At 36.1% G+C, this 22,787-nt stretch overlaps 1 protein-coding gene and 1 long non-coding RNA gene across 4 annotated transcripts; one reads left to right on the forward strand and one right to left on the reverse strand.

Moving 5' to 3' along the window:
- Positions 1-1,386: 1,386 nt before the first annotated feature.
- Positions 1,387-21,645, forward strand: LOC122405834 (fructose-bisphosphate aldolase). Of its 3 annotated transcripts, none has more exons than XR_006259831.1 (6): positions 1,387-1,542; positions 16,291-16,500; positions 16,607-17,050; positions 17,639-17,992; positions 19,426-19,591; positions 20,493-21,645. XR_006259831.1 is itself a non-coding variant. In XM_043410842.1 (5 exons), exons 2-5 carry the CDS (start codon positions 16,294-16,296, stop codon positions 20,583-20,585), a joined length of 1,098 nt encoding a protein of 365 aa, XP_043266777.1. In that variant the 5' UTR covers positions 1,387-1,542; positions 16,291-16,293; the 3' UTR covers positions 20,586-21,645. The 3 variants fall into 3 exon arrangements, 1 of the variants encoding a protein (XP_043266777.1); XR_006259832.1 differs by lacking the exon at positions 1,387-1,542 and adding an exon at positions 13,592-14,323; XM_043410842.1 differs by lacking the exon at positions 19,426-19,591.
- LOC122405835 (uncharacterized) lies at positions 4,190-4,714 on the reverse strand. The gene is made up of 3 exons (XR_006259833.1): positions 4,671-4,714; positions 4,347-4,514; positions 4,190-4,281 (listed from the first exon to the last, which is right to left on the reverse strand). It is a non-coding gene; the product is annotated as an uncharacterized lncRNA (long non-coding RNA).
- Positions 21,646-22,787: the final 1,142 nt, after the last annotated feature.

Below are 22,787 nucleotides of genomic sequence, written 5' to 3' on the forward strand. Positions count from 1 at the left end.
AAAAGGTCACTATATTCTCAATACATATACCCTATGAAACATTCATCTTTATAAATTCCGCAGTAAAATATGTTTTCGTATTAACAGCACTCATTCTAGCCAGAGTGTGTTTAAAATAGTTATTTTCATAAAATTTCGAGTATTTTAGCGTTTCAAAGCGTTGATCAGTCCAAAGTTATTTTAGTACTGTTTATCAAAAAAAATAATTTAAAAAGAAGGTTTGATTTTCATTTTTCTTCGTGATTATTGATGAAACGGTTGAGCGAATGAACTTCGATTATATTTTTGCACTATATTCAAATTGCGTCGCACAATACAAAAGTAATTCACTTTTTAGCGTCGCATCGATGAAATTCTTAATAACTTTTCTAAAACTTTTCCGGGCTTATTTTCTACATGTCCTAATCGTTTAAATAAAAAATAGTATGTTGAAAATAAAAATAGAAAGGCAACGACTGTAAAAATTAACGGAAAATAAAAATGCGAATGAGAGTGAGGAGAGTTCGAATAAAAACGATGAACGATCGAAAGTGCATTAGCCTTAGCAATGAAAAGTTCTGGCTGTTAATGATCCTCGTTCGAATGTCAACGAAGGTGACCTTGTTTGACCTCCAAACGGTGGTTCTCAATCGCGCCAAGCACGGCTTTTTCGATGTGGCCCGAATGATGCTACACGTACACGCTACAAATACTAAAAGTTTCGTCAGGCTAACGTTTCTCCGATCGATATGTCGTCATACTGTCAGGGACGTCCCTGCTGCTGCTGCTCCCTACCTACCATCCTTTTGTCTACACTCACTACGTGGTCGTAATATATTTTCAGCACTGACGTATGTATATACATGCATTTCAAATACCCAAGTGATCATTCGTCAAAAAAATTTTTTTCGGACGATTTATTTGTGGAGGGGCAGTAAACGTTTAACACGATCGGAAGAGTGCCGGAAACGTGTAACGGAATTATTTATTTGAACGCGTTATCCGATACGCATTATTGTAACGTGTATCCGCGAAGCAGTGTACAAATTTTCACAAAATAAATTAAAACGACTTCATGAAATTCTATTACAAAAAGTACCCAATAATATTATCGTTTGATCGAAATCCCCGGTAATTTGGCCGTTTTACAAACTGATTATTGAACACATACAAATGATTCTCGCGGTTTATTCTTGTTTGAAACGCGCGAAGAGCGAACGCGCATAAGCAGCAGAACATTCAAAAGAAGACACTTTGAAAAAAGACCAAAGGCATGAGGTACGTAATATTTCCAATTGTTATTACGTTCCTGGTTCAAGAGTGATGACGTAGTAGCACTACTTCAAAATAACGGGAGGTTGAGAACAAGCGGATCGCAAGCGTGAGCGCGGAAGAGAGGGGGATTTCAGAGGATTGGATGAGAGTAGGTTGCGCCGGCGCAACTCTGGACACATACGAGACTTTGAACACGAACCACGATTAGTCAACTAGTCGCTCACTCGTTGTCGATCCATTCGACGGTTTCGCATCTCTCGCGCACAGCACAAATCTACTCCAAAGCACGTAAGTACTTATCGTATTTTTCGACAGTTTCCCTCAAAAATTAATGGATCCTCAAAGATCGACAACTAAACAAGAATTACGAAGCGTCGTGGACAAATTCATCGATTCTGGAATTGTTAAATATTCGTCTCCCAAAAAAAGCTCGGTGCCTTATTACAGCCGCCATGACCTTGACTGACATTTGGATTAGTCAGTGAGTGAACGACCGGAGTTATTGGCTTTATTATTCCCTCGTGACAGGTGTTTTTCTCAATCGTCTAAAATAACCAAATAATTAAGGCAAAAGTTTAGAAAATTTTCATATCTCGTGTTTTTTTGGACTCAATTTCATATATAATGAATTTCAACAGATTCACAAGGGTGTTTTCAAGGTGACGTAAGCCGTGACAATACTATCCGATATATTTCGATGGCCAAATATAATGAAATATTCCAAGACAATACCGATCAAGTTTTTGAAAGCTTATTTAGCCCTCAATCGAATGAATTAATTGAGAATAAGAAAACACGTTTTCCTCCCGTTAATGTACCAAAAATTGTGCAACATAGTTCGAACGGTATAGAGAATATTTTTCGCCAGTGTCGTCGCACTTTCGTTCGATATCACGCTCATATTCTCGTATATTTATAAGCTACATTCGTGTGTGGGTCTCTTTCATAAGTACGTGTACGCATGGGCAATATCAATGTGGCGTTCGAATATCGTCGTTTGATAATTATTTTTGCTTCAAATTACTTGAGCAATGCTCATTCTGGTCGTAACGCTAACGCGGAATACTGAAGTTGCTTGCATCTCAATGCATCGTGTTTAGTTATGCAATAGTGAGGTTATAGAATTCTCGCGCAGTACCAACCCGCGCACGCGCTCACAAGGAAATAATTTTCGATCTAATCAACGACCCGCACGATATTGACGAGAAATTCATTAATAATCACGTGCACTTTTACACATAATTATTCATTACTTCGTTAATTTCATTCACAAGACATTCATTTAGATTAATTTATTTATTATTTTATTAAAGAAAGAAAATTTCAAAACAATTGGAAACGCGATCGCTCCTGTAAAGAGTCTCTGGGAGCGACTCTAGATAATAAATAAGTAAAATGAAATGTTTCACATATAATTTTGTTCAAGTTATTTTGTTGTAGAAATTTAAGCAACTATAAATTCGTTGTACTCGCTCAGTTTCAACGCGTCATAATATTGCCAAATCGTTATCTACATAACCCGGCACATTGTGAAGTATAATCATATGAGTTATTCGAACTTGTTGATTTCACCACTTATCACCCTTGCAACACTTTTTCGCGCCGAATACGAACAGAACATTTTGGCTATTTACCAAAGCGACAATCTTTTCTTATCCTTCCAAATCGTAATAACATTCTGTTACGATGAAAGTATGAAAGTCCAATCGACTTTGTTCCAACTAGAAAAATTTCATGACTAGCCTCAAAACTGTAGTCACCGGCTTCCATTCAATCTCTTTTAACATCCGAAGTAGTCGTTACGCGATAAAAGTTAAAAGCAATAATTACCGAAATATTTGTAATAACACAAAAATAATCTTTTCATTCGTTTCATTTCGTCACTTCATTCGTGTGTCTGTTGGGAAAACTTTCTCTCCGGTACACTTTTATTTTTAAACTCGTTTAAGTCCACGCAATCCTAGTAATTTGTTGCTATAGATTTATGTTGATAGCTTATACCAGTGGAAGAAACAAAAACGCGGTACAATACGCTACGCTGTAAGAATGAGAAGTCCAAGCAAAATTCAATAATCGAGCATTGACACTGTTCTTATATGAAAAAAAAAACAAAAAAATCTTTAAGAAAAGGCACGCATAATTTGACGATTGTTGAATTTTACTGTAAACTTTTGGAATGAACATTTCGGATGATCGCAGAAACAAAGAGAATTCGTCTTTGTATTCTCAAGACCAGGATATAAATTATCAGTATTAAATTCTATTCCAAAAATGGTTTTTTTTTTGTTTTCAACTTTAAAACACCAGAATATTGTAATCAACTTATTCGGTTTGATTCAAACATTCAGTCAACTTTTTCGGAATGAAATGGCTAAGCCGATTCAATCGGAGATTAAATTGTGGAGTTTGTTTATCACCTGTGAACGAGGCAATCTGTTCCCCTTTCATGATTTTGTTTTCAATTAATTGGACAAAGAATTGCTCTATTTGTAAATTTTCTTATCTGTATGTAAAATCCGTGCGAAAATCGTACTACACATATGCATAGTTGCGCGTTGCTTCCCTTTTTTAATTTATACATTAAAATTCCGTTTCCATGGTGAAGAAGCATTGCACGGAATTGCACGAAATTACATCATAGCTGTTTCATGCTTGAAACAAAAAAGCTTGATAGAGCTTGGTATGCAATAATATGGCCTGTATAATTACACGTAATTCAAGTTGAAATTAAAGGGACTTTCTAAACGATGAAGCTATTTCGAATTTGATGAAATTTGCGTAGACCGATTGTCTAGTCCATGAATTTGTGTTATACATATATAATTATTGGAACAGGCTACGTCATTAAAATATTACTCAGCTTTTACCGTGATGATTAATTTTTCACACAAACTTAAGAAATGATAAACTCGTATTAAAACTCAATTTTAACTTACCCATTCGTGTTGTACATATATGATATAACGCAGCAACTCGTACGTGTGAATTTCGTTGAAATAGCGAGAATAAATTTAGTCCTTGGAAATCCTTGAAAAGAGTTCGTTTAGATTTTTTACATGGGGAAATACATTAGGAGAGCAGAAGTGAAGTACTTGTGTGTTGTTGCGCACTGAATAGACCGCCGCAGATTCGTTTTTACGTATCAACCCTTCCCTCCGCCGTTATTATTACTCCCTCGTTCAACAACGAGAAGGGATCTCATCTCGTGGTTTTTCCTTCTCGTCGAGGACGTAATACGTCCTTGGACATATTACACGACTCTACAAAAATTTTTTTGTTGCTTGTCCTAAAGTTTATTTTATGATTTTCTGGTTAAGGGGGGGGGGGGGTAAGGTATTTAATTTTTTTTTCATTTTTTAAATTGAATGCATAATATCTAGTGTTTAAAACTTTAAAGCGTTTTTCCCATAACTCACATTTTCAAAGTCGGTGCCCCTCGTAACTCGCCGCTGGATCATCTGAAATCAAAAAATTAAAATTCATTCGTTAGATAATAGTTTTCCCTAGGTAACGTTGGATAGTTTTTTTTTTGTTAATAATTTTCATTTTGCAATAAGAAATTAGCCTATTTTTTCTCAAAAAATTGTGATTTTCCCTTCAAAGTGGTCGGAAAAATTGAAAAATTCGAAATTCGAAAAACCCTCCCAGCGTTACCTGGAGAAAACTATTATCTAACGAATGAATTTTAATTTTTTGATTTCGGATGATCCAGCGGCGAGTTACGAGGGGCACCGTATTTATTAATATTTTTTTCGGAAAATTTGAGAAGGTATTCTCTAAATATCAAACTTCAATGTACCATTGGTTAAGTAAAGATATTTTTACTGTGTCGTCAGTAAAAAATTCACAAAAACATGGCTTTTTTCGTATGATTTGACCTTACCCCCCCCCCCCCCCCCTTAATTATGCACAAAAAGAAAGAAAAAATACCCTCACTTCATATAAAGTTTGCTTCTCCAGTGTAATATAAGATAAGATCCAGTGGAATAGAAAATGCGTTCTTGAATTAGATATGATTAGATTTAACTTGGTCGCTCGTATTCAAAGTCTAATAACGGTTTACCCATTAGGTTTATGAGAAAATTACATCAAAGATATTTGGTAGAGAATTTAATTTTCAACAAAAACATGTCCATTGAAATTGCGCGAAAAATTTTTTCAATAGTTTTTTTTGAAGAAAATGGAAAAAATTTTTTTACGTGTTATTTATATAGAAAACGAAAATCCGGTGAGCGTCTTGTAGAATCAAAAAATGAAGTTGCCCTTGCAGGAGAATTTTTGTTATACCTCCTAGAAACCTTTGAGATGATAGGACCGGAAAAAAATTAAAAAAGTTTTTTTTCGACCACCCTGATCCATATGCTGTATTTTCATTTAGATAAATTCAAGAAAAACATGGGGGCGTACTCAGAAGAGCAAGGAGACCGTTTTCACCAAGATATGAGCTTCGAATAGGCCAATACGATGAAAATAAGATAGGAGACTATATTTGGGGCTTATTGTGATAAAGTGCTTATGAGCATAAAAGAAAAAGTAAAACTGTACATTTTAAAATCATTTTCCACTTTTTCGTAAGATAGTTTAATAGTTAAAATGAATCAAAATAATGTACATTTATATTTGTATGGTTTTATTATAAAATAAAACCTGAAATCTCTGATTTTCAAAAATATCGTTCAAACGTTCTTCTGGATACAAAAACTTTTTCATGCTATGTATTTTTTTTTCGTTCAAATATGATCTAATCTACCAAAATTTCATACTTAAATGTCAATGTCAAATTTTGTGTTGACCCGTCTTATACACGACAAGGCTATCTACACCAAACACAAACAAATGCCTTCTCCCTCGCTTCATTACATCTGATCTTTAAAAATATTATCTCTTGAATGAATGATACGGCAACAACTTTTATAACGACTATTCGATCTGTAATTTACCGTAACATTTTTCCCCCTGACTAATTTGATTCCCATCTAACAAAATCTTAGAGTCCCGATAATTTTTCGACTTCTGCTTCGACCCTTGCTCGAGTTTTGGGCTTCGTTCGAAAATGAGGTTTAACATTTTGAAATGTTAGAGATGTTCCGGAAAAATCGCAGAAATCAATTGAACCATCATGACAATAATAAATAATTAATCGTGTAATAATCATATGTGCGTACGAACAGCTAGAAATTGAGAGGGGCGGGAAATCGAAGAGACCGAAGGTCACTTAGAGGGCAAAGTGGTGTGGAGCGCCTCTCGTAGTTATGTACCGGAAGAGAAGCTGACAATTCCTAGATAAGAAAGTATTCGTCCTTCGGAACAAGTAGCTTGCACAGCTATACGCAGTTCATGTTTCTGTATAATCTACCTATGGCAGATCCATTACTTTTTGATCGCAGCTTGCGATTTTTTTTCAAAAAGTAGGCTATAAAACAAGACGATTCCCCAACTTTGAAGTCCATTCATGAAATTTTGACCGCTGTAGAATTTTTTGAAATTCTTAAAAGTCATTTTTTCAGTCATTTCCATGATTTTTCCATGCAAACTCTATGAGGTTCGAAGATTCGTATGAAGCGAAATTTTTCTTCTTGATCCTTCTACTTTTGGGAAAAAATAGTTTTTCACTCGAAATGAAAATCCAGTTGAATTAGTACCCTTATCTTAAATTATTATTTTCACGAAATTTCTCGCATTTCTGAAACGCAGCCGCAGCGATAATTTTTTATGAAGACGGCTTTAATACGGCTCTAATTTTTCATCTAGGTATATTCTATATTAAAGAAACAAATTTTGAAAATTTTCGAAAACAATTGGAAATGCTATCGCTCTGGTAAAGAGTCTCTGGCAGCAATTCGTCATAACATAAATGTACTTTTCTCCGAGTCGCTGCCGCGACTCTAGATAACTGCTTATATACGAATATTTACACATTACCACGTTCCTTTTAATACACAGCCTCTCAAAGCTACATGATTTCTGAAAAATCGTTGTTTTCAAACAGCTGGGAATTTTTTCTACCTCAATGGAATGGCTTGAAATTTTCAGGGAATGTATCTCATTCTGTACCCGCACACATTGAAAATTAAAAAAATGGGTTTTAGCTGGTTAATGCGTTATGAATTTTTGAAATATTCCAGTTTCTCATATTTTTTTTACGGTTCTAGCATTATCATTGACTTTTAATTGCACATAATGAAATTACTCTAATTTTGTATCAAGTTGAAATAAAAACATAAATCGCACGTCATGGAAGTAAATTCTTTGGAAAATTTTATTTGGGAAAACTACCTCATTTATAAAGGGAACTGAGAAACTCCTCGCGTCACACCGTTGACATTCCAAGCTTCGGATAAGAAAGAGCTAATGCGTAAAAAAAAGTCGATATTTTCGGATCTTTGGGAACCCTGGCGATGCGGCGGAACAGATCCGCTTCAAAATAACCTGGAGCCAGGAGCTACTACATAAGCGTATGTTGAAAATTTCATAGCTCATAAGTTTGCCTCGCGTACGAGCAAGCTCCGAGTAAAGAGAACGATGCATGGGGATTGTCTTCGGTGGAACGAGTCGAGTTTCTTCCTCCATTTACTCACCAACCATTAACACAGCTATAACGAAACGTAGCTAAAGCTCGAGCATGCGTCGGAGTGAAATTCGAGCGGAGGGAAACATTGTTCCATTCTATCTGTCTCTGTCCTAGCTCTTGCGCTCACATTCTTTACATTCATCGGGTCTTTCCAATAAATGACACACAGTGCCAAATAACACACATAAATCGCAAAACACCTTACCAAGATTCTTTTACTTCAAATAATTTGTGTTGCACTCCTATACGTATACCCTTCCGTATTTTTACGAAAATTACGAACCTGTTCATCGTTTTGAATTGACTTTTTGATTGGGCACCGCACATCGCTGTTCCTGTGCCCATGAGACCGCCCAGCGCAGTGATACGTGTTGCCCACAGCCATCCCCTTTTTCCGAATGCACAACTGCATGTATATCGTATTTGTACGAGGTCAAATTGAAGCTGCAATGTCCATGATAGACTCTGCTTATACATTATTTTACTCATGTCAGTTTCGATTGATCGGTATTGTCCGGAACTGGGAATCTGGGTATTGACCAGCACGCACATCCATCTCCGTCGGTCTCTTTGTACTCTAAATCTTTTTGTCTTCGATGGAAATTTGGATTGAGAAAGTTTTCAGTTTGTCCCGATATTTACTCAACTGAATAAATTGTTTTGTCTTTCAGAGATGTTACCAAAGTAGGAAGTTAGCGATTATTTTATAAATTTAAAAAATTTTGCTTACTTGTGGAAATCCTTATAATTTTTTCTTTATACATATATTGTAACGCTTTTCCCCAGAGTTAGGGCCAAATTTAATTATTTTCCTCGTCACTGGGCGCCAGTCGAGGATTTCTCCTCGACAACATTTTTATTTAATAGAACGACGGAAATAATTTCGAGAATCGACCCGACTAGTTGGGGTTCAATATTCTCGGTAGAAGGGCGTGAGTTTTCTGAAGGAAACGAATAATGCGGAAAATGTAAAAGCTGGGATTACAAAATTATGATTTATTTTAGTAGAAGATTAGAAACAATAGTAACGGTAGATATTTTCCAAAAATTTCGGTAGTTTCAGTTAATACAAAATTTTGTTAACAAATTTGGGCTCTGTCAAATATTCGCTCTCGGGTACAATATTTCGTATGATAATTGTTCATAATTTAATAAAAAGACAAAAGAAAGGCTTAGCCTACGGGATCAATTCTCACAGTGACAGAACATAAAATACGAAATCCTTAATTTAAGACTCTAGTCTGGATGCAAATGTCAATTTTAGGAATTTCTTTCAACAATTATATTAATTTCACAACGATCATTAAAATACAATTGATGAAATGATAATTCAAAAGGACGATAAAATTTAATTTGCGACAAGGTTGCCAATCGATATCGTTCAATTATTCGATATTTCACCGATTTACAAAATAATTTGCGCGCAAAATAAAACAAAACGAGACTAAAGTATGAACGAGGCAACGGCTGACCACAATAATTTCAATAATTTTAACTCCGGCAATGATTCTCGAAATTATAATTCGACTTCGGCTTCTCGAAGGTAAAATTTGAGGCTCAAGAGAACACGTCCTTCCTCGTTGTGGTCCGGATTTCGAGTAACGAAATCGATTCGAAATTTCGTAGCGCGGTTTCTTGAGATCTAACCCCCCACCATTAACCTCCTCGTTTGATCGGAATTCTTCTAGAACCTTCGCGAATAATTTTCCCTCATAATAATCTAATTGTCAACGTTCGAGACTATTCGCTCTTGACAACACGCGACGTTGGATCTTGATGCTGATAGACGCACCGCTTTCTCATGACTCGCTTGAAAGGTATGAAAAACGAAAAAAATGAGCCATATTGGAAGTTAATTAAGCTAGATACATTTTTAAAGGAAAAATTGATAACTCCAGAATGGGTGGAGATAACAAGCTAAAAATTTAGCTGAAGACTTCTTTTTACATGTACTAGGGTATATTAGCGCGCGCTGAAGCGCGCGTATAAGGGTTTATTAGCGCTGCTGCGCCCAAGGAATGCTTATAACCACTCGCGTATACACCACTGCCAAATTGATGTAAACAACTGTGAAACTGACAGCAAGACTCCGTATTTGAAAGCCCCAGCGACCAATCACAGTACGAATAAAGCAACAACAATGCCCCTCGTTGGTGACCAACTTCGGACGTTACTCACCAACTTTTTAGAAGGGGATAAAAACATATTAAAAAATTTTTTAAATCGAAGGTCACCGTCACAACGTCGTTGAATTGAAATGGAATGGCCCATATATAATATATAGTATGAGAGCCCACGACCAAAATTTCGATCTTATAGCAATACGACCAAAACCGCATCAAATCGATAGCCACGATTGTCCTGAACTCAAAAATACCCATATCAGAAATTTTCCGTGTAGCGTTTGATCTGACCGAATTTTCAAAAATGTCAAAAAATTTAGCCATGTTTTATAGCAATATGTCTGATTATTGGAAGGTAGTTGAATGATAGCTCTAAGATGCCGGAAACATATTTTTCAGAAGTTAATAGTGTCACCCGAACCCGGAGGATCACTTAAAAAAATTAGAAATGAGACTAAAAAAAACCCCATAGCAATACGTCTGAAAATCTTGTTTATAAGAAAATGTGCGTTAGTTGACGCTAACAAAATATTTTTCAGAAGAAAATGTTGTCGCATTACATTTCGAGAACGTTTTAAAAATGTCAAAAAAATGTACCGACTTGTTTTATAGCAATATTTCTGAAAACTGTTTGACATGATAAAATAAGTTGTGCAGATGTAGAAAAAATGAATTTCAGAAAAATATAGTGTCGCACCTTCTCTATCAGAAAAGTTTTCGATACTCCGTTTTATCGTATTTACCCGAATCCGTAGAACCAAACTGAAGAGAGTTAAATAATTAGTTCAAAAGGGAACTTGGATGGAATTGCCAAAAAAAAGCCGTTCCCGCCATAGGAGCGTATCAAGCGCCGAGGCGATTGCCATGTTACTCCAAAACGTTTTTTTTCGTTTTTTAGGGTATAGGCGACATCGAAAATTTCTGAAAACATTTTTTCAGTAATGCCAACAGCCATACGAAAAGTTTAAAAAAAAATGATCCGGGTTGCTATAAAACATGTCGGCTAATTTTTTTAACATTTTCAAAAATGCGCTCCGGCTATACGCTACGCGAAAAATTTCTGAAAACGAACTTTTTTGTCATGAAATGACAATACCTATGTATGTTACGTAAATCAGACGTATTGCTATAACGCCGACTGCCTATTTTTTTTTGACACAGCAGAAATAGCCTCCCACGCAGTTGCTACACTTTTGACCGTTACTACCCACCTAGTCGAGTTCTAAATCATATAATCTAACAATTTTATATAGTTTTAGCCGTATTGCTATGAGACACGATTTTGGTCGTGGGCTCTCGTACTAATATATATGGTATATATGGGCAGATCCATTACTTTTCGACGAAAGTGTGTGCGCTTAGGTCAGCGATTTTGATAATGATTTTTTCCTTGAAAGTACATCAGAAAAGGAGACGATCCTCAAAATTTGAGCCCGATTCGATCAAACCCGGCGGCTGGAGAATTTTTTGAAATTTCAAAAAGGTCAATTTTTCAATCATTCACGCCGCGGCGACAGGTCGGCCGGCCAGTCAGAGAATTTAGCGACCGAACTCTGGTTTGAGATTATTTTTTTGGCCAATCACAAGTTGAGTTATTTTTAGAAGGAATTATGATTATTATTTCTTTGTCTGAACCAGTATAAATGGCTTATAAAGAACCCGTCATGATTACATTTGTATTCAATAATTCGTGCACTGAATAACTCTGAATTCCTGATATAAACTGTCTCATGGATAGAAAAAAATGTAAGGAATCCATAGCAACGATAAAAATAAAGGGTTATCGAATGTTTAAAAAAAGATACTAACGATAGAAGTTGAAAAAAGGCGGAAGCAGAAGCTTTTCCCATATAACAGCGACTTCTCAGAGGTTAGGAATCAGTCCAAATTTCGAATGCCCTAGTTTGCGTCACCAAAAAATACGGCCCCTTCGAAAGGAATACCTTAATGAAAAAAGGGAGAGAACTTTAATTTGTCACGAGAACACCAACGATTTGCGTTACATTTTTCTTTTATACACTAAAAATACTGTGAATAAAGACCACTATTTATTTTTTAATACAATTTCTCGCCCTCTCGTTCATTTTCATGCCTGCTTCTAAATTTTTAGTTGCTCGAACACACGCGTAGCGGGTGACGTCAAAAGCGTACCGTTACAATATTTCTATGTAAACTACCCGAAAATCCGCATTTGTTCGTTTCGAGTGGTCGACACTTGAGAGAAAACGTTACAAATGTTGAATAACTCGAACGAAAATACGCACCCATAACCAGCAAAACTTGTGTTTAATTTGTGTTTCGATTGTAAAATATTGAGGATCGTCAACCTCCGCGCGGCGAGTACCCAAGTAAGAGTTTTTCCCGTTTTTTTTTTTCATAAAGGATCCAGACAAATTCACGGTTTTTTAGTGGTTCATATATGCAGAAGGGAGAAATGAACCGAAAATAATAATGATTTTTTCGTTTTTTCCGCTTAAAATATCGGGTTAAGGGAAATTTTAAATTTTAAGTTCTTAGATTGGAATTGCGATCTAATGGAGGCTGCAGCATCGGATGCTTGTTCGACGTGTCTTGTTGAGAATCAATTGCGAATGAAAATCAATCGCGAGCATGGAATTTTTTCAATGAAAAAAGGCAGAAATCTTATTCGGTGTTCACCATTGTATTTAAAATTAAATAAACGAATGAAATGAAAAATGTACAAGTTGAGGCTGCGTGGAAAAGAAAAACGAGATGATTCACGCGCTACGTTTGTAATTGAATTATGTTAAACAAAGAATGTCGCTCAAAAACAACCACAAGCAAGAAGGAACGAAAAAGGAGAAAAAGAAATCAAATAATAAACGGAGGGATCAAGTACATCAGGTAGGCAGTAAGAAGAGTAGTGCTCAAGGGAGAAACGTGACGGTGAGAAGAGAGATGAAGAATCGGGGATTAATTTGGTGTAAGTAACGAACGACTGCCAGTTCGCTCGTGTTGCAATTGATTATATTTCCGATTGAGTATCATCTCGAAAAGAAACATGGAAGCATACAAAAGTTTTTCCTTCTCTCCTGGACAAATGAAGGTATTGGAAGCTTGAAATATATCAGCGTATTAAAAAGTCCCTCGAAATCGATTTCGGCGATAACGTTACTCCTTGGGGAAAGGAAAAAGGAGATTTTGTTCCGTATCTCTTACAAACTTTTCCGTTTTACCATTATTCTGGCGTTCTTCCAAAAAGTATTTACTGCTCCTCGAGAATGAGTCTCAAAGGCGATTTATCTCTCGTCCTGGGATGAATAACTTGACCGAGCTTTTCGCCACTTGTTTTTCGTTTTGCCAATAGATTGACGAGACTCGTAGATTCGTTACGCGAAACGCGCTACGAATGCTACGAGCTAGAACGATATAAAGATGAAGATGATAGGGCTGACAGGCACGAAAGCGGAAAGTGGCAGGCAGGACACAGACGAGATAGAATACAGATGCAGGCTGCTAGAAAAGTAGACATAGAAGGCAGATGACCAGGGGGATAATTCGCGCAACGCTCAGAACGTCTGCGCGTGGTGCATTGCGGGCTTGCCCTCTCTCTCTCTCTGTCAGACTCTCAATTTTAGCGAGCTCCAACCCTCGCTGATGTTACGGCACTGCACCAGTCGAGGGTACGCTCTCTTGGCGAACGTTCTTTCCGATCGTTATATTTTCGAGGCTTTATCGCGGCCTCTCTCGCTATGGTGTAAATTACGGAAACGTCACCCAGCGAAAAACGAAAACAAATAACAACGACGGAATAAAAAATGTAGTCAAAACGATGGGGGGACCCCGTCCAAAAGTTTCTGGCTTTCGAGTAAACTACGGACGGGGTCGCGGTTTCTCGTCGAACGGTCAACCGGCGACATTTTGAAACGACAGGAAAGATTTTTCTCGATATTTCTCAATGTACTTCCATTTAATAATCGTGTGTTTAACCGTAACCAATGAATCGGAGATACGGACGCCGTTGAAGCGTATTTCGATGACAAATACTATATCATCGCGTTTAAACTTCTCGCTATCTACATATTTGCCGTAAAACACGTGTCTTACACTTACACGCATTATCGAAAACTTGTTATAATTAACATTCGGGGTACGTCTTTGTCTTGATGCCTTTGGCATACTCGATACGTATACGGCATTCTTTCTCCAATCGTTGAAACCCCGCTTCTTTCAAAGGGGAAAAGGTTAAATTTATGAAAAACATCGTATTACAAATAATGTGCGCGTATCGTCTCGTACTTTTTAGCCGGTTCCTTTCTTTTCCTCTTCATTTTTTTTATTACTGGTGAGACCTCTTTTTTCCAACTTTATAATTTCGCAAATCGCTCAAAGCCGTCGAACAACGATAATCGAGGTAAGATTACATGCGACGAAAGGATTAAGCTCTCGATATTCCAACGATAACTTCAACCTAGTTTTTATATTCAAATTTAATAACCTATCGTTATATACAAAAATATTTTTAATGATTCCTTCTAATTTTTCCGAAAAAGAACTTTCTCTGGAAAAATTAATATTTCTATGTATCAAAAGGTCTGTAGTAAAATATTGGATTGTTGTTTCATGATAGTTGGGGCATCGGAGATAAAATAATCCTGGAATTAAAATAACTTTATTATTAGCCTCGCGATAAACTTGATTTCCGGCGAGTCAAAATGGATTAAGAAAAGGGGTCGTAAAGAGAATTTTTATCCTCATATCTGATAGAATAGAAAGAGAAAAAAGAGTGCTCGTATCGGACATCGTAAATCATGCAATCGCCTTCTTACAACCGCGATATTTCGCAGTATCTGTCCGCCGCTGCCGCGCGGTAATACGTAACGATAAGAGATCCTTTCTAGGCATATTGTGCATCAGAAAACGTCATGTGTATTACAAAGTCCGGTTGAACTCTGGCAACGTGAGGTTGAAGAATTGGATCGCAATTTTAACGGAACAGTGTGGAACTGAACGATAGTGCGTAACTGATTTGTACCGAATGAGAAAAAATGAGAATTTTCGATGAAATGAGTTCATATTAAAAACAATATAATCACCATCTTTCGAGTAAAATAAAAAAACTACAATATTGACAGGAAAATTAATCAATTTGCTGGTTTAATTTTTGCTTCGAATCTACGCTCATATCGATGGAGCGATTGTTCGATAATTCGCAATCTAAACGAGCCAGTTAAATATAATTTGAAAAAAAAAATGAAAAATTTCGAAGGAAGCACATACATATTCGTCGAACTCTCGAAAGAGTATCGAAATATACTACACATTTATATAAGTTGATTATTCAAGACGGCGTACTAGCGGGGATTGCGCTATGTCGAGAATAATCTCATTAAAAGATGTATTATTTTCGCAAAGAGACATTCGCATTATTGAAAATAAACATGATAGAGACTGATTCGTGTACGCAATGAAACGAGTAGGGTCGCGGTATTAAGGTATTACTGGATGGATAGCCCAGCCGATAAATTGTACCTGATCGGAATTTCCGTACTTCGTGATGCAATAAAAATCTAAAAAAATTCAGCAACATTTGAAAAGTTATGAACTACAATTATCAATAATAATATTGCCCAAAAGTTATTAATAAATTGTTTAAATAAATAATTTTTTAAGAATTTTACAGTAAACCCTTGTTTTTTTTTACGAATCGAATGTGCGCATTTTTCTGAATGCTCATGATTTTTTTCAAAATTTTCGTGGATTTTTGAAATTCTCTTTTTTAAATTTCTTAAGTGGCTCTATTTGTACATTTTTGATCCAGTAACCTTGAGACTTTTCAAAACTGATGGTAAATATGTCTTCTAAAACATATCCAAAATACATATTTTTTTCAAAATTTTTTCAAGAAATTTCAAAAATCCACGAAAATTCTGAAAAAATTCATAAGCATTCGGAAAAATACACACATTTGATTCGTAAAAGAAAAACAATAGGTCACCGCAAAATTATTGAATAACGAATTGTTACAATTTGTTATTAACTTTTGGGCAATATTATTATTGATAATTATTGTTCATAGCTTTCAAATGTTGTTGAATTTTTTCAAATTTTTATTGCATCACGAAGTACGAAAATTCCAATCAGATATAATTTTTGGTCGAGTTATCCATCCAGTTATACCTTAAGACGCATGTTATTAAGATTAGCCGCAAGTGGGGCAGTTTCGTTATGCAACTAAATACGATTTGGCGAATGGATCTCGCCATGCAATGAAAAATTAGTACTCTTTTTTTCTCGATGGTATTAGTCATCGATAGAGCGAGATTTCCGCGATGATTCAACGAAAGTTTGTATTTTACGATTTACTTGAAATTTTAACAGAAAATGCCGGCGGACAAGTACGACAGAGCGGATCCAGAGCTGAAGGCTGAGCTCAAGCAAATCGCTGAACAAATAGTAGCACCGGGAAAAGGAATTCTCGCTGCTGATGAATCAACTGCGACGATCGGTAAACGTCTTCAGGACATCAACGTCGAGAACAACGAAGCGAATCGCAAAGCTTACCGACAACTTCTCTTCACCGCGAACAAGGTCATTTTTCAAAATAATTCCATCGATTCATCATTTTCCCTCAACCCCGTGCTGGTTCTAAAATTTTTCGCTGCATTCCCGATAATTTGATTTTGATTAATTTCAGGAAGCTATCAGCAGTCACATTTCCGGTGTGATTCTATTCCATGAGACCCTTTACCAGAGCGCGGATGATGGAACGCCGTTCGTTCAACTGATGAAAGAGCGTGGAATTCTGCCAGGAATTAAAGTCGATAAGGGTGTCGTGCCACTTTTCGGTACCGACGATGAATGCACCACTCAGGGTCTGGATGACCTTCAGGCTCGTTGCATCCAGTATAAGAAAGACGGTTGTCAATTCGCCAAGTGGAGATGCGTTCTCAAGATCAAAAAGGATTGCCCGAGCAAACTCGCGATCCTCGAAAACGCTAATGTACTCGCTCGTTACGCTTCGATTTGCCAGAGCGCAAGAATCGTACCGATTGTCGAACCTGAAATCCTCCCCGATGGTGACCACGATCTTGCACGTTGCCAACAAGTCACCGAGGAAGTTCTCGCTGCTGTCTATAAGGTTAATTTTCCGTAACTTTATTCTAAATTTCAGATTATTCGATAGATTTGTTTCAACTTTTCCTTCTTCCAACTCCGGACAAACTTGAAATTCCAGCCTCGGGAATGAGGAGAATCGAGTTCATCATGAATCGATGAGGAACACTAAAAAACCCAAATTTTCAGATTATTCAAAACCCTTCCATTTAAAATATTCCAACCAATGGATTTTTATCAGCTGGAGGCTGAAACGTGTTTTTTTTTTTTTTTTTTTTTTTTTTTTTTTTTTTTTTTTCAAAACAAAAGAATCGCCAAGATTCTTCATTTTTTTAAAATCACCATCAAAAACTTGTCTTATATAATGAATCGAAATTTCAGTGTTTTTTCTTTCAATCAATTTCTTCGATTCACATCCAAGTGACTCCGGAATTTTATAATTATGAGTCAGGTATTTTTCGTGCATTCTTTACTCATTACAATCCGTAAACAATACATATGACGTTATCTTCTTTTCCCAGTATGTATCGCCGATTTCACGCAAGCCTCGTTTTATTTTTCATGTCAATATTAGACTTCTTCTCCGGTACTATCGAAATATTTCATATTTCAGGCACTGTCCGATCATCACGTTTACCTCGAGGGCACACTTTTGAAACCGAATATGGTAACACCCGGACAAAGTTGCCCGAAGAAGGCCTCGCCTATGGAAATTGCAGCGGCAACCGTGACCGCTTTGAGTCGTACTGTACCACCTGCAGTCACCGGTATAACTTTCCTTAGTGGGGGACAATCCGAGGAAGAGGCATCGGTAAACTTGGACGCAATCAACAAGTTCCCTGGCAAAAAACCTTGGGCCTTGACCTTCAGTTACGGTCGTGCTCTTCAAGCATCTGTCCTCCGAGCATGGGGTGGAAAACCAGATCAAATCGCGGCTGGACAGGCTGAACTTATCAAACGCGCCAAGGTAAAGTTTCCTTTCTCAAGTAATAAAGATTTTTCCTATTCACCGTCATCCTTCGTTTCATTTAATACAATTTTTCTGCATCAATCTTTGACGTAACTTCGTTTTTATATCACTCTACGATCTTTAAGAGGCTGCTATACTAGTGTGAATACTGATATTTTTGGTCGATTTTCCGGAATTTTTTTAAAGGATAGTACTGTATCGATGAAATGTTTTTAAAATTGGAGTATCTATTGGGATATATGTGATCTATACTGCATAGTAAATGAAGCTGTCAAAAATTTGATACTTCGCGGTAGAAAGGGTATATCGAAGAGTATTCAGTCCAAATTTCACGCCAATCAGAAGATTTCCTTTTTAGTTATCATGGCCGTAAATTTGAAAATTCCTTTGCAATAAGACCGATGATGACGTCCATTATTTGCAGTATTTTTAGAATAGACGATCGTTTTCAATCCATTATGAAGATGCTTTGAAGTAAAGGATGTTGGACACAGTGTCGCTCTGTGCCTGACTCAGCCCCAATTAAAGTACACTCATTATGTACCATTTACGATGCCGAAAGATTCAGATAACAGCACGTCAACTCCGAGCTTTGCCTCCAGGCACAGATGGAGCATTTTATACCTGCAAACCTTTGCTCTTTAGAAGGCTGTCATTCGGGAAGTATTATTGATAGAGCCTTGACATTTTGACAGGATATTCTTCGAATTATAAACTATCGGTAGAGGTGAAAAAATTTATTTTTTGAAATTTTCACGCTAGTATAGCCCCTTAATTACTCTTTTTCAATTTCACAGATTTTCCTGTCAAATCAATAATACAAAATTTTTATTCTCAATAATTATGAGTTTTTTTCCATCCATTTCTCCTCTGGTTTTCCGAAATACTTTTTTCCGATCGTGGCTCTAGTTTTTTTTTTTCAATTAGATAAATCTGTCCTTTAACATCTACATTTTTTATTCCTTATTGTATATAAAGTAGTAGTATTTTTCATATTAATCTTATTGTGTCTACAATTGGCTTGTATCAGATCCTGCGTTCCTATGTTCTTTCAATTTAGAATGCTAAAGAGCATGTGCTTACTATTTGTTGAATAGAAAAAAAACCAAAGTAACCGTATTTTTTCTCGTAGATTCTGTACGAACGTTTCTTTTTTATCCGACATAAATTCGAATCAAATTATCATTTTATAACTTGTTATTCGCTCGAACACCAAGTTATTTTTTCTCGAATCCCTCGAAAATATTTCTTCTTGAAAATACATTGTTTTTTCATCATTTTTCTCCGTAAAAACGAATTACCGATTTATTCCGATTAATTAAAGTGTGCAATTGCAATTACCCGATTAATGTATTTGCGAGCATGGTAAATTTTTCATTTGTCTTGTGCACGTAAAACTATTGTGTGTGTGTGTGTGTGTACTTGTTTAGGCGAACGGTGCTGCATGCCAAGGCAAGTACGTCGCTGGCAGCATATCAAGCAAGGCTGCAGACGCTTCTCTTTTCGTCAAAGCTCATGCGTACTGAAAAACGAAAACAAAAAACATCCTCGATTCACCTCGCGTGTTTATGTGAAAAACGCACTAGAGCTTTTTTAGTAAGTATATATGAGAAATCGATCAAATTACCTTACTCGAGTTTTTTTTTCGAGGGGGAAAAATATGAAAAATGAGTAACTAAATGAAGGAAAAAACGAGCGGGTTTGGTTCGATCTCTCATCTTCATTTTTTAGCCCCCTCTTTCCTACACCTTATTTATTTGACTGTCCCGTAGCTATATTTTTTCAATATTTTGCATTCTATCGAACTTTATCAAAAGAACGAAAAACTGTGCCATCACCATGTAACTTTTTTATTTATGAGCGTACTGTAGCAATTATAAAAAGAATAATATCCAATGTCTTATGTACGAGAAAAAAAAGCTCAGAAAGCGTGTTGCAAAAAAAATGGTGGAAAGATACTTTTTGTTTTTAACTGCATATTTTTTATACCTTGTTGACCCAATTTCTCGTCTGCTTCGTCAGAGTTTTTGTCATGTAACACTTTGGGTCACCAACGTTCGAATAAATAAATTCTGTTTTTCGTCACATACTGTGACCAAGTGGGGTGGTTTTAAAGCTACAGAGAAAAAAATGAAACTCAGAGTTTGTTTTCATAGAAAACGTTGAAATCTTTTCATTAGCAAGCATTGTTCTATAAATAGGTGCGAAAAGAAAATTTAAAATTTTCGGGAAATGGCTCGAAAAGTTATTTGGATCTTCGTTCGTTTTGTGAAAGTTTCAAGTTTAAGTAACTTGTTAATATTTCAAACCCGAGAGTGCAACAAAGTCATTACGACGGATAAAAAATTCATAGCTCAAAAAAAATGCATCTTGCTCGAAAATTCTATCTAGTTTTTCTCAATTTTTCGGAATTGAAATACATTGCTTTCGAAATGTTCAAATAATCGTAAACTAAAGGTCGTTTTTGAAATTTAATTTTTTCATTGACATCGTGCAGGCCAACAGCGAATCTGCCCTTGGAAAATACGCGGGTGGTGTTACTGGTGCAGCCGGAGACGCAGCATTGTTCGTTGCGAATCACGCTTATTAAATCGTTGAGGAATCGGGATGAAACATTGAAGAGGCGGAGGACAGAGAAAATGAACGGAAAATAAGATGAAGAAATTATACGATAATAAAAAGAAAAAATATCAACCATAGAGGATTTGCACGGCCTCCCTGAAAAGTAGTCGACGTCTGGATTCGAGAGAATCATTTAAGGCCATAGAAGCCAGTCATTAATGCACGAACAAGAGAAAAAATATGAGGAAGCATGAAAAGAAGAATGAAAGACAAAAGCACAACGACGGATCAAAAGAAAACATTAATTCCGACCTTTTTTTATAATGTAAACAATATGCACGAGATTTTGATGAGCCGTAAAAACAGTCGATACAAAACGGAGAACAAAATACAGCATGATTTTATCTTTATTCTCAAAATGTAAAGAATATTTTATTAATTCCAAACCACCGATACCGTTTGTTAGTCAGGAATTTGAGTATAAATTGCGATTTCGAGATCAACGAATTTCCTCAGGAAATCTATAGGACCGAGGGAAAAACTATACTCTAAATCTCGCGTCTTGTATGAAGTACGAGAATGCGATGACGTCATCTCTTCATCGGAGAATAATTACCAATGCGACTCACAAATAAACGGTATTTGTGGTTCCCGATTGACTAGAAATTTGGTGTATCAAAAAATTTTAAAAATGCTGCTGTACGAAACTACCATTGAGAAGTCAAATGAAACTTCAAAAAACATATTACGAAAAAAGCCGATATATTATGTATACATCATTATTGTCAATGTCGTTATGCTGTTCTACGTGTATAAAATGAAAACCAGAAAAAAAAATATAAAAGTAAAGTCATATATAAATGTAAATTTGTCTGTTAGAAGGTCGGTCGAGTACCACCAAGCTACATATACGAAATACGATCTACTATACGTATGTGTGCATCTTGCATAGATATTCTAATTATTAACATATATTGAACGAAAACAAATTAAAAGTATATATATATGTATCTCGTACATTGATGTAACGTCTAATATTTTCATTGTAATCTAGGTCACCAAAAATACACTGTGGAGGGTACAATAAATGTGTATTTATTTTCATGCGAAAACCCCGTAACTAACAATAAGCTACTCCCTCTCTCCACTATGGTGCAACGAAGCATAGTGGAGGCGTAAATTATAGATGAAGCAGATTTTTCAAAGCTCGAAGATGTTCCTACGACTGAATCCGGAAAAGGGTTAAATTGTTAGTTGTAAAAACTTGCTGTGCATGGTTTTTGAAACAAGTGAATTCCCAAAATAATTTCGGTGAACAAACTTCCTGCAGGCCTGTGCTAGCAGCCATTTTAAGGAGAACTCTAGTTTCTTCAAATGAACACGAACACGAAATTCCGAAAAATAAAAGTATGTACGCGAAGTTTTTGTTATCGACATTCGGTGAGAACAGTACGGCGTATTACCACGGTACCAATACTCTCGCCAACCAACAATCATGCATCCATTATTTATATATTAGTTTTATTGTTCATTTAACAAACTTCGGCGGTAGCGCCTCGGTAAGCTTTTTGGTTCCTAAGCTCTTCAGCTTATCTCTTATATAAGCGATATATATAAAGCACGAGATCGATTCCCGCTTTCTTTATTCATTTTTTCAGTTCATTCAATTCGAGATTATGCCAAATTTAAACAAATCAGATGAAATTTGATAAGTGAACTAATTTTTCGAAAAAAAACCTTTCCCCTTTTAAAAATGAACAATTATTATACGGCGTATAAATTTTTTTGATTGGAAATATCTCCAATCGAAAATATATCCTTTTACATTTAGATGGAAAACAAAACATATCGTCACAATTAATTATTCTGCATCTATTTAAATGCCTTAACGTTCTTAACGCCGTTAAAAAAAATATAAATAAATTTAAAAAATGATTTTCCGAAGATTCGAACTGTCAAATGGTGAAATTCTAGATGAGCATGTTACCATGTCACCAACTGACTTAATATGAATTAATAAACGAAACAAATATATATAAATGGTGACTAATTTTTTGGAAACCATCTAGAATGTTGTACTTGTACGGTACCAGTACGGTACAGTTTCCTCAGTAGAAAGAATATATCAGTACTCAGTACAGGTACTGTAATAATAGTACGCTGTACCAGGTACTACACCAGTAACACGTACGGCCACTGTAGGAGTACGGTGGTACGTTCGTATTTTTGC

This window comes from Venturia canescens, chromosome 2 (genome assembly GCF_019457755.1).
Source record: "Venturia canescens isolate UGA chromosome 2, ASM1945775v1, whole genome shotgun sequence".
NCBI lineage: Eukaryota > Metazoa > Arthropoda > Insecta > Hymenoptera > Ichneumonidae > Venturia > Venturia canescens.